The following is a 14,112-nucleotide window of genomic DNA, read 5'->3' as shown; positions in this document are numbered from 1 at the left end:
GCGGCAGCTAGTGTGCGAGGTTGCATGACATCGACGTCGTGGCGGAGCTCTGGTTTAAGGCCACCTACGAAGATGGGTAATAGGTCTGAGTCGGACCAGTCAGGAACACGGCAAGACAACGTCGTGAATTCTGTGATGAAGGCATCTACTGACAAAGACTGTTGGAGGAGAGCCAACACAGCCTTGAAGTCGGCGGTGTTACATGCTCCGAAGTGTTCCAGAAACGCGTTGGCAAACACCTCCCAGGGAGCGTTGGGGTGTCGATGCTCGAAGGCGTTCATCCACAGAGACGCCGTGGGGCCAAAGTGGGAAGCCACAACAGCAACACGCTCATGGAGGGGAATGCGTTGGGCCTGGAGGTATCTCTCAGCCATAGAGAATCAACCAATGGCATCTTCCCCTGTAAAACGAGGTAAGTCGACCTTCGGAGGTCTGAAAAATTGTGTGTCAGGGGTGTGGTGTTGTTGGGTATTGAAAAGGCGGAAGGATGGCTCGGTGGTGGAGGTGGTGAAGTCAGGGAGGGCAGTATTGAGGGGATAAGTAGTGAAGGAGGTGGGGAATGTTTGTGGTGGAAGGGATGGCGGTGTGGAAGACAAAGGGTAGGTGGTCGGGTGAGGGGGGGTGTGAGGGGGAGTGGGTAGCACTGTGGAAGCCCCATGGGTGGCTGGGGTTGGAGGAACAGACCCAAAACGAATAATGGGTAAGCTCTGGGGTGTAGATAGCAAGGGGGGTAATTCTGTCGAGGAGGAGCATATGGGTTGGTGGCGGTTTGTGAGGGCTTGCACTATGGTGCTCTGGAGGGATGCAATTTGAGCCGTGATATGGTTCTGGAAGGAGGTGTTGTCGTGCTGGAGAGAGGCCTGGAATTCTGACTGGTGCTGTTGTAGTGAGACCACCGAGAGGTGCATCTCGGATTGGATAGTCTCAAGAGCGGAGTGTATCTCCTCGACCTGATGTTGGGTGACCTCATGAGGTTGGTAGGAAGAGGAACTGAGTTGTTGATGGTGGGGTGGGATGGGAGGGACTGTGGCGGAGGAAGGAGGGGGGGAGGAGGGAGTAGAAATCTGTATATTTCGAGCCGGAGCCATGCTAGCTCTGATACCGGATATTGGGGTGCAAGAAGAGAAAAGAGGGGGAAGGAGAGTTCATGAGATTAACATTTCATTCATGACCCAAAAGAGGTCTCTTGCATACAATATATTGGTGCTCTATCACAGGAGATGAGAACATGTGGCAAGGACCACTACTTCTACAAAGAGCCAAGATAACAGCTAGCTTAGCTAAGAGACAATTAACTAGAGAATGTAGAATGAAGACTGAAATATGCAGGTAGTTGTGGAGCTGTTGAGGGCTCTTGAAGCTGCATAGATATTCTGGGTTTGTTGGGCTGTAGATTGGGCTAGGTCTAGACCTGATCCTAACATAATAGGCTTGCAAATTTGCAATGCTGGTTTGTTTTATGAAAAAAAAAAAAAAAAATTAGAAAATCTGAATGTTCAAGTGTCATAGCGCTGCCAAGTGTCATGTACTCTGCTCTGATACCGAGACACGCGTCACACCGATCAGAACCAGCAAGTGAAACTGTGAAAAAGACATCGCCTTTGTTGCAGAATCAACGAAACAAGTCTAGACTAAACGAAACAGTTCTAAGAATCTAAGTAAATGGCGCCAAAAAGAGCAACCAGAAATGGAAGTCCTCCGCCGTCCGATCCTCACGGAATGTTCGCCGGAATGGTCGTCTTCTTAGTCGAAGACGGAGTTCAGAACAGTCGCTTACAGGTTTATGAAACTCCTAGCTCTTTCACCCTTGTGTTCTTATCATACTTATTAGTCATATATGGTGAACTATATTCCAGATATGGAAGCAAAAACTGGTTCAAATGGGGGCTACTATAGAAGATCATGTATCCAAAAGGGTCACACACATATTTGCTATGAACCCAGAAGCCCTTTTGCAAAAAGCGGGCAGTGATCATTGGGATCTCTTTGAAGGAGTAAGTCACTATTCACTTTCTTAGTTGCTTTACGCCTTTATATGAACATATTTGACCTGATCATAAATTGCACTGCATATCACCCTTGGTTTTGTTTAGCTGTGATTTGGAGGGTTCAACTTTAATTACTTGAGGACTTGATGTAATGTTAATCTTTAGGAAGCTTATTCTGTCCACGGCTGCTTGCTAGCTATTTAATCTCCTCCTTGAATGTAGTAGTATAGAACTATAGATATGTCCTTAAATGTTTCGAAAATATATGGTGTTTTGTAGAGAGTTGTACTCTATCAGTGGCTGGAGGACAGCTTGAGCTCAGGGAAAAGAGTACCAGAAGATTTTTACCATCTAAAATTGGAGTCAGACAAGTCTTCTAGTGATTACATTTCCAGTGATGAAGAAACCCCAATACCGAAAAAGAGAAGATCCTCCTCTCCTGATGAGTTGCCTCATACTCCAAGCCTGAAAACCCCTAAAGCCCCAAATAAGGATCAGGTGACAGCATTGGAGTCATCCACGCCCTACAGCCCACCTGATTTAAACAAAGACATAACCGAGATATTTGGGAAGCTTATCAACATATATAGAGGTGAGAAGTTAACTGATATCTCTGTTGGTTTACTTTGCAGTTCTTGTTTTATGGATTGTGATGTTTGGTGATCATTTGGTTTGGATGAAATCAAGCATTGGGCGATGACCGAAGATCTTTTAGCTATTACAAGGCTGTACCGGTTATAGAGAAGTTGCCTTTCAAGATTCAAAGTGCTGAACAAGTTAAGGGCCTCCCCGGCATTGGGAAGTCGATGCAAGATCATGTAAGTCACATACATGCCTCAGTTTCTTTCAATACAGAAGATATGTCTCTTAATTTCATTCTGTGTTGTATGTGTATAAGTTGTCTAAATCCCAAAATGTTGCATATGAAGTGGATGTTGTTACTTGTTACTGAGGGTATTTTGTGGACTCATAGATCTTATGATATTTATGTATTGTTGTCAGGTATTTGAAATTTAGTAGTATCTATACTTCAATTACGAGACTCCTGTCAAAAAGAGACCGAAAAGATTTTGTTATGAGAATCAATGAGAATCAGAGTTAGAGATTGTGATCAGTTACTACTTTAACTGCAATCAGATATCACTAGTCTACTTTGAGAGGTTAAATTTTAGTTCATATTCTGGAAGAGTACATGAACTACTCTCCACAGACTGGAAAAATCCTCAAAATAACTCAAGTTTTTTCATCCTTGATTTCAGATTCAGGAGATAGTTACTACCGGAAAGCTATCCAAGCTGGAACACTTTGAAACAGATGAAAAGGTAATGGAAAGGTTTTCAGTAGTACTGTGATTTAAACATTCTACTGCCAATTTAATATTTGAGTTCTTCTTTCTGTTATGTTGATGTTCACTATTTGCTTTGAGCCTGACACTGTTCTAAATGTGTATAGTATTTATTTTTCATAATTAGATATTAGATCCTATTTAAATCACCATAGTTTGAACGACATAACTCAGTATCTGAGCTGATTATGAGGCTTAACCTCAGTTCTTTATTTCTGACAGTACTACCTTCTGTTAATTAATTGCAGGTAAAAACAATCAGCTTATTTGAGGAAATATGGGGCGTAGGTCCAGCTACTGCACTGAAATTGTTTGAGAAAGGACATCGCACATTAGATGATTTGAAGGATGAAGATTCATTGACACACTCGCAGCAGTTGGGGTTAAAATATTATGATGATATCAAACAGAGGATCCCACGGCATGAGGTCAACTCATAATTTATTTATTAGCTTCAAAAAAAAGGTTTTCAGAATTCTTCTGTAATCTGAATTTTCTGACAATAAATTGGTGCTTCGTGACTCAATAGGCTCAAGAGATGGAACTCCTTCTACAGAAAGCCGCGGAGGATGTTTTGCCTGGGGTGAGCACTAAATGTTTAAATAAATGATATATCAGGCAGGAAATAATCTGTATTAGGGAGGAATGAGCTTGACTCAGGTTCTTGCTAACACGGGGCACAGCGGCTATATACTAGATTTAATTGCAAAATGAAATTTTTCTGTACAGGTGGATCAGTAAAACATTCATTGACCAGTTCCTTATCAAAATTAGTCTTGGACAACTGCATTGATTCCCATTCCCGTAAGTGGCTTGCTATTCTTATAAGTGCCATATCCTGCCTGCAGGTGGTTGTTGTATGTGGAGGGTCATATAGACGCGGGAAAGCTTCTTGTGGAGATCTGGACATTGTAATTACTCATCCTGATGGGAACAGGTATGTATGCTATTGGTTCGATTCCTTCTACTATGCGACAAGAATTTTAGGAATATATCTTGTCATGGACTGTGGAGTACTGTTCTAATCCCTGAACTTTCCAACTTGGTTTGTCTGCAACTTCACTGCTTGCAGTTATATTACTTATTAGCCATTTTTCCAATGTATTGTATTCAATCTCCATTGTGATACTATTTATGTTATTTTGCTATTGGGCAGAAGATTCTGGTTTTGGATTCGAAAGTCTGACTTGCTTTGGTATGTGTTTCAGTCATAAAGGTTTCTTACCTAAGTATGTGAAGCATCTAAAGGATATGAAGTTCCTAAAAGAGGATTTGGTTTTCGTTACACACAGCGAGGAGGTAGCATGGTTTATTCTCACCTTTTCTCTTCATAATTTTAGTAAATTTACATCTGCCAGCGTATAAGAGTGGTGCCAGAAGTTAAATTAAGATTAGACCTACTAGTCAGTGGTGAGGCAGAAGGCTGCAGAGTATCTATATGATTGTATTTCTTCGACCATCAACTCATTCGTCACTACTTTCTTTATCTGTTCATTACTATTGTATATTGTACATTCGTCATGATATTCATTCATTTTGGATCATCTTCTTTACACATTAATGTCGACAGGGTACTGATTCTGGTGTCGACACATATTTTGGGCTTTGCACATATCCTGGACGAGAGCTGCGGCACCGCATAGATTTTAAGGTTTTTCATATCTCCTATCATTTTCTTTTTAATATCAGATGAATTTAACATCTTTATTTTCAAAATTCTCATTCCATACCAGAATTGTGGCTTATAGGGACTCCACATAGTTGTAAGATTCTACGTAGTGTAAGATATCCCTTCTTCCAAGAGCATTATGCTTGTTACCTTGTGGGTCATGCAGATTTCTCAAGTTGGTTTCATGGTGTCCTTTACACAACTTTTTTACAGTGTCTATGCTTTGTGTTCATTTTCTGTAGGTCTACCCGCGGGAAATATATGCATTTGGACTGATAGCTTGGACAGGGAATGATGTGCTGAATAGGAGGTTCATCTGCTTTACCGAGTTTTGTTGTTGAGAAATTGACTGTAAAACCTTCTTGGGTGGTTTCCTGATAGTCTAATTGCAGGTTGAGGCTACTAGCTGAATCTAAAGGATACCGGCTTGACGATACAGGGCTGTTTCCAGCCACTCATGGATCTGGCGGTAAACGGGTAACAACTTGTTGGTTTTCACTAGACTTGTATGAGTGTATCTGTTTCGGGGTTCACTTAATGTTGGGTTCTTTCTGTTGCAGGGGAAGAAGGCTGGCGCAAGCTTGAAGTTTGACAAAGAAAAGGAGGTCTTCGACTTCCTGGGGTTTCCTTGGCTTGAACCACATGAGAGAAATCTATGAGAGGCATGAACGGTTTTATCACTTTTATGAGCAAGCTGTAAAATGTGTTAGCTAAGGAACTTGGTCGTCAATCTTGACAATGGAACGATCTAAACCTACAGTGGTAGACAAGAGAATATCCTGTTGATAAAGTAAGCTAGCAACTGATGTAATACTGTAATAGTATGACAGAAATAAGATATATATGCTGCTTTTGAGGCTCGTTTTGCTGCTAATATGATTAATTCACTGCTAATATACATAGAATGAGAAGCTAAAAGAGAGCAAGGAGAAAATGAATGGACTGCATATGGTGCTTGCAGCAAAGAATGACCACCCTTTCCTGTTTTTTATTTCCACCAGCAGCAGTTTCGTCAAGGACAAGAAAGACTAATCTGTTTTGACCATCTTTCTCAACCAAGTTTACAAGCAGGCTCAAAATAGCTAAGAAAATCTAGCACTTGATCAGTAAGATGTCTACCATTCTGATTGTCAGTTCAATGCTTCAAGCATTGTCATTTCTCTCACTGAACGGAGATGAGAATGGAAGAAAGTGGCTAGCAATCAAGGAAGACATGGTCTCCAGTCCATTGGCAGCAATTTGCTGACAACCAACAGGATTCACATTTGCCAAGTTTATAAGAACATGCTAAGTAAATTTATGAGCTTCTACATTTCAATATTTCCTTCAATCTATCTGAGAGAGGACCAAGACAGGGTTTCAAATACTATGCTAGCAGTTAGAAGAGCAATCAAATAGTTACGCAGGGAATAAATCCGCAATCAACCAGTAGCGAGTTCTTATGGTTCAGAAATAAGGACTGCTGTAGTTAATTGCCATTGAACGAACTTGGAGTAAGAGCAAACAGCGTCATTGATAATACTGTCATTGATATTGATAATACTGTCCATCAGTCTACCATAACATAAGATCTACCTCTCAAATCATAACATCATACATACAAATATTGATAGCATAATACTATCTGGAGTTCGAGTTAGAGGTTGTTGCCCGTGAACTTGACTTAGAAATTGAACACCACAATATTTGATCCTGGCCCCTGCTTGAACACCACCCACCAGACAAAAATGTCATGAAGATGTGCCACCTCCCCTGCCTGCCGGAGATACAATTCAGAGGCTTGTGGATGTCGTGGATCCAGTTCGGGAACAAATCGGGTTGTGTAACTTCGACACCCTCCACCGGTACCTTCGGGCTTTTTGGTCGTATCTTCCCGAAATCTTCCCGAAATCTTCCCGAAAACTCAGGCGTACCTTCGGGCTTTTTGGGTCGTAGTTTCTGCTATTCCAGTTTCTGCAGTTTCTGTGAATGTTGGTTACTCTGACACAGACTGAAGGCACCCACAGATACATAAATACCCACCTTCATATGACCCAAAATTGCATCAGGAGTCGTCAGTAGTGGAGGGCGGTGATGAGGGTGGTGGGTGGCGGAGGAGTTCGAAGTATTGCTGACGGCGACCACCATTGGAGTCGCGACGGCGCAGTTGAATCTCCAATTACCGATCTCATTAAATTCTTCAATAGTTTTCAGCTGATACCTGATTTCCAGGGCTGCATTCACTCATTTTTATCCGTAATCAGAAAAAGATTAACATAGAGATCAAAAACGAAACTACAAGAGCAGAGTACACCTTTGGAAAGGGAGGAGGAAAAGCGAGCTAGGGTTGAGAGTTCAGACTCCCGCTGCCTTGTATTTATAGCGGACACGTTCTTGGGCTAATCAACTTCCAAGCCCGTTTATTTCGGTCTAGTTTGCTCTCTCTATTTAAGCTCAGTTAAATAGAAGAAGCTTACAATTAAACCCGTTGTTCTTTGTACTTTGTAGCTCTTCAAGTAGTTAAGTTTAGATAATAATCATATCATTCACAGATTGTTGCCTCAAATCATGTAATATTGAAACTCACAGTTTCTTTCCAGAATGAGACACCGCATTACAATTAAAATGTGGTGCTCCTCGTTTCGCTCACTTTTATATCACATTTTTCATATTTCAATCGTTCAGTGTTTAGAACATAGTCTGTAGATCATTCCAATAAAGTTTCATCCAATTTAGAGATCATTTAAGTTTCCGTAATTGTGATTTACACAAACGGTTCTGTTTTAACATATTTTGTTCAGTTGAATTCATTTACTGAACACTCAACCGTTCAGTGTCTAAACATAGTGCGTAAATCATTCTTGTAAAGTTTCATCCAATTTGAAGATCATTTGAGTTTCCATAACTGTGATTTACACAAACAGTTCCGTTTTGACAAATTTTGTTCAGTTTATTCATTTAATCTAATTTGGTACCTAAATGATCTCCAAATTAGATGAAATTTTACAGGAATGAGCTACACATTATGTTCTAAACACTAAACGATGGAGATGTGACATAAAAGTGAACGAAACTAGAAATACCAAACTTTTATTTTAAAGCGGTGTCCCGCTCTGAAAACGGTGGAGATGTGACATAAAAGTGAACGAAACAAAAAATACCAAACTTTTATTTTAAAACGGTGTCCCGCTCTGAAAAAGAACTGTTGAAACTCATATGCTATTTTTAAGCAATAGTAAATTCTCATATTGGTTTTAACAAGGTAAAAGACTCGGACTTTTTACAAGAACAATGATGGAATTGTCTTCATATGTATATCAATAAATTAATTACACACCTCCGCACTGTGAATGTGAAAAATAAAACCATAAAAAGTTTCTATCTTGGATTTACAAGCACCCAAAGACCCAGAAACACAAGCCAAAAATTAATGGCGCCAAGAAACCAAAATCCACCGCGCGATCCAAACGGAATGTTCGCCGGCATGGTCTTCTTCTTAGTTCACAATGGAGTCATGTACCGTCGATTACAGGTCCGAAACTCAACACCTTTCACACCCACCTCCGTGTTTTTATCTCCTTCATATAGAATTGTATCTAACTATTGGCCTCTAAGGTTTTCAGATATGGAAGAACAAACTGGTCCAAATGGGAGCCACTATAGAATTGCGAGTAACCAAAAACGTCACCCACATATTGGCTATGAACCCAGAAGCTCTCTTACAAGAAGTTGGCAGTGAGCGATTGGGTTTGTTTAAAGGGGTGAGTTATACTATTCTTTTTTATTTAAAGATGGAATCTTTGAGTTAATTATGATATGGGACGTGAGTTTAATCTTCAAAGTTTTAAACTTTAATGGGTTTTGATGGCAGAGAGTTGTACAGTATCAGTGGTTAGAGGATAGCTTGATTAAAGGTGAAAAGGTACCTGAAGAATTGTACCTTGTGAAATTGGAAGCAGAAAAGTCTTCCACTGAAAATGAAACCCCAAATCCCAAAAAGACTAAACTCTCTCCTGAGAGCTCACCTCACACTCCAAGTGCTAAAACCCCCAAAGCTCTAAATGAAGACCAGGTCACACCATTGCAGTTATCCTCACCCTACAGCCCACCTGATTTGAACAGTAACATAACTCAGATATTTGGAAAGCTTGTCAATATTTATAGAGGTGAGATTCTATCAGTTTATGTAGTCAAAATGTTGCATATTGGGTTTTATGAGTTCTGATGCTTAGTGGTTGTTTCATGTGTTGATATTAAAGCTTTGGGCGATGACCGGAGATCTTTTAGCTATTACAAGGCCATACCGGTTATAGAGAGGTTGCCGTTCAAGATACAAAATCAGGAACAAGTTAAAGGCTTACCTAACATTGGAAAGTCAATGCAAGACCATGTAAGTGGGCGTACGTGCCTCAGTTTTTATTTGTGTTTGGTGCATTCCGTTCTGATATGCGATTGTAATCTATAAAAAAAATGTATTATCTTAGTTTTGATGCGTTAATCTGTTTTATATGAAGTATGTGTTACCAAATGTACATTATCAAGCCACGAGAGTCGTGTGATAGAATTCATACTTTTAATCAGTTATTTGAAACTTAGTATGGTACTTGCTTCCATCCCCAAAGGATGGTCAAAGTGGGAAACGTTCTTGATTACGTTAAGCTGTAATCCGAAATCAGTCTACTGTATAGATTATTTATTCATTTTCAGCTTTCTCTTCATAGAAGTGCATAATCCTCTATGTTAATGGAACCTCATTAGTGGTCCTTCCTAATTTTTTCCATTTGATGATAGATTCTTTTGATTGGTGTGGCAGATTCAGGAAATAGTGACTAAAGGGAAGCTATCCAAGTTGGAGCACTTCGAAACTGATGAAAAGGTGTTCGGGTTGTTCTCAGTTTGACAATAATTTCTACTAATTTCAATATTCCAGCTGTGATTTGAAATCCGTATCTGTTTCATCTTCCTTAGTGCAAACTTCAATGGAGTTTACTCAACAGTTTAACATTTTGATTCTGTGTAAATGGCAAGAAGATACAATCATTACTTTATCACTATATGTTGAATGGCCAATGCACCTAGATTAGCTATATATAGCTTCATATATTCTTAGTTTGACGGTTCTGATTTCTGCTTCTGTTTATTGCAGGTACGAACTATCAGCTTATTTGGGGAAGTTTGGGGAATTGGCCCAGCTACTGCACAAAAATTGTATGAGAAAGGACACCGCACATTAGATGATCTGAAGAATGAAGAATCATTATCAAGTTCACAGAAGTTAGGTTTAAAATATTTTGATGATATCAACCAGAGAATTCCACGCAATGAGGCAATGAATTTCTATGCTAATTTGTATTCTTTGCTCTAGTATAGCTTCATGTTTACCTACCAGAAATTGGTGCTTGTGTTTATTTAATTTTAATTTTAATTTTAATTTTTATTGAATAGGCTCAGGAGATGGAACATCTATTACAGAAAGCTGGAGAAGATGTTTTGCCTGGGGTGAGCATGATAGTACTTGAAATAACTGCTATATGATGTAAAACAGAATATTAGGGTAATGAACATAACTAGTAAAATAGAGCTAAAATGAACTTGTGCCTCTGGTTCCTTATTCAGATAAGAGTTTTAATCATGACTAAGAAAAAAANAAAAAAAAAAAAAATAAAATAGTGCCATAGGGAAGAATTTGGATAAATGTCAGATTAATTGATTCATCCTCCAAAAAGCATTTGTTATGAAAAATCACAGCATAGACTTTATTCCAGCATGCTGCTTTGTATTCTCATTCTGAGATATGCCTACAGGTGGACATTGTATGTGGAGGATCATATAGACGTGGGAAAGCTTCTTGTGGGGATCTGGACATTATAATTACACATCCTGATGGAAACAGGTGTGCAATCTACCTTTCCTTTGCAGTTTGAAGTACAGGCCAAATACATTGAGATATTTTCTTGATAGCTTGCAATTGCTTTGGTTACCCATGTTTTCTTTCATCATTGCATCAGATATTACTATTTGACACTACTATAGTTGTCTTGTTTTCTATTTACCTGTCTACGTCCGACTCACTTGGGTCTTTTGTTCGCAGTCATAAAGGCTTTTTACCCAAGTATGTAAAGCATTTAAAGGATATGAAGTTTCTAAGGGAGGATCTGGTTTTCAGTTTACACAGTGAGGAGGTAATATGATGCCCTGGTTGTTTCGTCATTTGTTTTTGAAGAATCATGCAGTTTGCATGTGTCACAGTGTCAGTGTTATATGTGGGGTGTCATGAATAGAATTCAGGTTTTCTCCTATTGCTTGAGGGGAATTAATGTTACGAAGCATTTGGTTGTGTCGAGTAAGATTTGATGCTGAAAGTAGTCGTACAAAGTTGTTTAAACATCATATATCTTAAATCTGGATGTATAGTCAATGAAGTTGTTTAAATTTCTCTGAATATGATCTTTGTTTTTCATGCTATGGTATCGACAACATTGAGCACATTAACATCTTTATATAATGACATGAACAGGGTACTGAATCTGGTGTCGACACATATTTTGGGCTTTGCACATATCCTGGACGAGAGCTACGCCACCGCATAGATATCAAGGTTTTTCTTGATATCTACCCTCTTTAACTACCAAAATAAAGTTAGCAGGAGGATTGTTTCAAAATTTTGTTTCATGACAGCAGCATTCATATATTCGTACTATTGTGTTGCTGTGTGGTATTTATCCGTAGCCACTATGGATTTGCATTACCTTTTGGGACGGTGTCATGGCCTACTTTATGTTATTGTTTCAAGATAATCACAAACCCTACATATATTTAGTGCATATATGTATATTGTTTCCTGATATGCTTTAATGTCTATGTTTTGTTAGGTCTACCCACGGGAAATATATGTATTTGCACTAATACATTGGACAGGCAATGATGTATTGAATAGGAGGTTCGTTTGCTCTCTTGAGTAAAATCATCATGTTAAATTAACTTCCCGCAAATTTCTGACAATCTAAATGCAGGTTGAGAGTTCTAGCTGAATCTAAAGGATTCCTACTTGATGATGATGGTCTATTTCCAGCAACACGGGGTTCTCTCGGTCAACGGGTAATGACTGTTTTGTTTTGGTTCCTTTTCCCTACACTATCTACCTGTTTCATAGTTCACCTACCGTTGGCTTGTACTGCTCACTCTGTTGCAGGGAATGAGAGGCAGCGAAAGCTTGAAATTTGACACAGAAAAGGAGGTGTTTGAGTTTCTCGGCTTTCCTTGGCTTGAACCACAAGATAGAAATCTGTGAGATGGGCGAATGGCTTATATTAGCAAGAGCTTAACAAACTCAGTCTCCTTAGTGAAATGCTGATTACTGTTGTACAGAGAGAAACAGAGGGTCATGTTGACAATGAAAGCTTGTAAATTATGCAACTTTATGGCTTCCCTGATTATTTTTGGAGATAACATGTATACTCCTCTGGGTTACTCTTGTTCACACTATCTAATTCCAACTCTTGTTTTAGAACATTTTGGATCTCTCTTATATCTGGTAACAGATTGATGTGGTAACAGATTAATGGATACTTATGAAAATGAATGATGTAGACAAATGGAAATGAGCACTTGTGAATTGGTGATTTCAATGCCCTGTGACCGAAGTAAAGATAAAAAGAAAAAAGGACTTGTGGGGTGAAATTGTAATATCAACACACTCTGGGGTTATCATCTGGTATAAAATCCCAAAACCCCAAGAGGTTTTAGATAAGAGAGAGATGCGTTGGACTAGTGCAACTCCCCTTGTATCTGCAACTCCTCCAAAGCTTCACCAAACCTCTCCCTTCTATGCTTCTCCTTTTTCTTCTTCTTACTCTTCATTTCCAACTGTTAAAGTTTCATCTAGCTTGTCACAGAGGTTTAGCATTAGGTCACTTTCTTCAACGAGACAGATATGCAGAGCAGCAGCCGAGTACAGATTCCCGGACCCAATTCCTGGGTTTGCTGATGCTGTAAGTCTCTTTTTAACACACCCAGTTTTGATTTTTCAGAAAGAATCAATCTTTATTGAGTTGTTGTATTTTGGGTTCAGGAGACAGAGAAGTTCAGGACCCATCTCCTGAATAAGCTTTCCAAGAAAGATTTATATGAAGACTCTGTTGAAGAGGTTGTAGGGATCTGCACTGAGGTAGTTTAATGCTCTTGTAATTAATTGTTGGCCGCATTTTGTATGAAAGAGTAGTTCAATTTAAGCAATTGAGGTTAGCTAAGTGGTGAATGAGAGTGAGGAAATGGTTCAGGAGTTAGGACTATTTGAATTTCCCCTTAGATGTTCTATCTGTTTAGGTCAATAGATTATATACAAAACATGATTAACACTGTGCACATACTTGGAACAAAAACTTTGAGCATTGAACTAACTTTAGTTCTAGTGGTCATACAAACACAATTTTGTTGGTTTTAGTTGGTGTTCCCATGATTTATGGAGATCAATGATATATTTGCCTATTTTTGGAATAAATTAGATCCTCAGAAGTGATTATGCACTGAACTACTGAAGTACTGTCATTAGGTGCCTGTGCTATCAATTGTTGTTCTTTGTGTAGGGGGCTTTGGATTACTTCCTCTACTTTCAAATTTCTTATTTCCATTTTTGGTTGTTATCTGTATGTTGGCATTAAATTGTTTTCCGCATCATGTTTTTGCCAACAGATATTTGGTACTTTCATGCACACCGAGTATGGTGGTCCTGGAACGCTCTTGGTAGTTCCCTTCATTGATATGGCTGATACTTTAAACGAGCAAGGATTACCTGGAGGGCCGCAAGCTGCGCGTGCTGCCATCAAATGGGCACAGAATCATGTTGACAAGGACTGGAAGGAATGGACTGGTGATGACAACTGACATGAAACCTGGTTTGCTAGTTCATCTGTAGGTTATAGAGTTGATCAAGCGGTTTGGATGCCTATTATGCTTGTCAAACTGTTGAAGAAGAATAAAAAAAAAAAAATCATTGCTTTTTGTTGTAATACTGTGGTGGAGGTGTGTTGTCTGTTGTAAGATTTATGAGAGTATCTATTGTTAGGCATTAATCAAAATCTGTTCGTAAGAGTTTAGACCTTATGCGTATCATCTTCTGGTTTTTGTTTGGT

General features: G+C 39.2%; 3 protein-coding genes and 1 non-coding gene across 4 annotated transcripts; 3 read left to right on the top strand and 1 right to left on the bottom strand.

Moving 5' to 3' along the window:
- The first annotated feature begins 1,617 nt into the window (after positions 1 to 1,617).
- LOC101308082 (DNA polymerase lambda-like) lies at positions 1,618 to 5,661 on the top strand. Its single transcript, XM_004298543.1, has 13 exons — positions 1,618 to 1,779; positions 1,857 to 1,994; positions 2,268 to 2,580; positions 2,676 to 2,806; positions 3,248 to 3,310; positions 3,582 to 3,761; positions 3,863 to 3,916; positions 4,182 to 4,270; positions 4,542 to 4,632; positions 4,904 to 4,984; positions 5,245 to 5,312; positions 5,395 to 5,479; positions 5,563 to 5,661. The coding sequence occupies exons 1-13, from the start codon at positions 1,663 to 1,665 to the stop codon at positions 5,659 to 5,661; spliced, it is 1,509 nt and encodes a 502-aa protein (XP_004298591.1). The 5' UTR covers positions 1,618 to 1,662.
- A 1,242-nt stretch (positions 5,662 to 6,903) lies between these two features.
- Positions 6,904 to 7,403, bottom strand: LOC101293875. The gene is made up of 2 exons (XR_184552.1): positions 7,025 to 7,403; positions 6,904 to 6,955 (listed from the first exon to the last, which is right to left on the bottom strand). It is a non-coding gene; the product is annotated as an uncharacterized LOC101293875 (transcript).
- A 1,008-nt stretch (positions 7,404 to 8,411) lies between these two features.
- LOC101307784 (DNA polymerase lambda-like) lies at positions 8,412 to 12,364 on the top strand. The gene is made up of 13 exons (XM_004298542.1): positions 8,412 to 8,513; positions 8,605 to 8,742; positions 8,853 to 9,147; positions 9,241 to 9,371; positions 9,795 to 9,857; positions 10,128 to 10,307; positions 10,427 to 10,480; positions 10,786 to 10,874; positions 11,073 to 11,163; positions 11,499 to 11,579; positions 11,854 to 11,921; positions 11,995 to 12,079; positions 12,174 to 12,364. Exons 1-13 carry the CDS (start codon positions 8,412 to 8,414, stop codon positions 12,270 to 12,272), a joined length of 1,476 nt encoding a protein of 491 aa, XP_004298590.1. The 3' UTR covers positions 12,273 to 12,364.
- Positions 12,365 to 12,556: 192 nt separating this feature from the next.
- LOC101293582 lies at positions 12,557 to 14,082 on the top strand. Its single transcript, XM_004297617.1, has 3 exons — positions 12,557 to 12,972; positions 13,053 to 13,148; positions 13,673 to 14,082. Exons 1-3 carry the CDS (start codon positions 12,739 to 12,741, stop codon positions 13,862 to 13,864), a joined length of 522 nt encoding a protein of 173 aa, XP_004297665.1. The 5' UTR covers positions 12,557 to 12,738; the 3' UTR covers positions 13,865 to 14,082.
- Positions 14,083 to 14,112: the final 30 nt, after the last annotated feature.

This window comes from Fragaria vesca, linkage group LG4, assembly GCF_000184155.1.
Source record: "Fragaria vesca subsp. vesca linkage group LG4, FraVesHawaii_1.0, whole genome shotgun sequence".
In the NCBI taxonomy this organism is placed as follows: domain Eukaryota; kingdom Viridiplantae; phylum Streptophyta; class Magnoliopsida; order Rosales; family Rosaceae; genus Fragaria; species Fragaria vesca.
The sequence above is the reverse complement of the archived record's forward strand: the minus strand, read 5'-3'. Positions and strand labels throughout refer to the sequence as shown.

Excerpts from the sequence above, each read along its gene's own strand:
- LOC101308082 (XM_004298543.1), top strand. The coding sequence starts at position 1,663 with ATGGCGCCAAAAAGAGCAACCAGAAATGGAAGTCCTCCGCCGTCCGAT. Across the intron at positions 2,581-2,675 it reads GCTTATCAACATATATAGAG|CATTGGGCGATGACCGAAGA; the intron begins GTGAGAAGTTAA and ends GATGAAATCAAG. Across the intron at positions 3,917-4,181 it reads CGGAGGATGTTTTGCCTGGG|GTGGTTGTTGTATGTGGAGG; the intron begins GTGAGCACTAAA and ends TCCTGCCTGCAG.
- LOC101307784 (XM_004298542.1), top strand. The coding sequence starts at position 8,412 with ATGGCGCCAAGAAACCAAAATCCACCGCGCGATCCAAACGGAATGTTC. Across the intron at positions 8,514-8,604 it reads TCATGTACCGTCGATTACAG|ATATGGAAGAACAAACTGGT; the intron begins GTCCGAAACTCA and ends TAAGGTTTTCAG. Across the intron at positions 9,372-9,794 it reads GAAAGTCAATGCAAGACCAT|ATTCAGGAAATAGTGACTAA; the intron begins GTAAGTGGGCGT and ends TTGGTGTGGCAG.
- LOC101293582 (XM_004297617.1), top strand. The coding sequence starts at position 12,739 with ATGCGTTGGACTAGTGCAACTCCCCTTGTATCTGCAACTCCTCCAAAG. Across the intron at positions 12,973-13,052 it reads TTCCTGGGTTTGCTGATGCT|GAGACAGAGAAGTTCAGGAC; the intron begins GTAAGTCTCTTT and ends TTTTGGGTTCAG. Across the intron at positions 13,149-13,672 it reads TTGTAGGGATCTGCACTGAG|ATATTTGGTACTTTCATGCA; the intron begins GTAGTTTAATGC and ends TTTTGCCAACAG.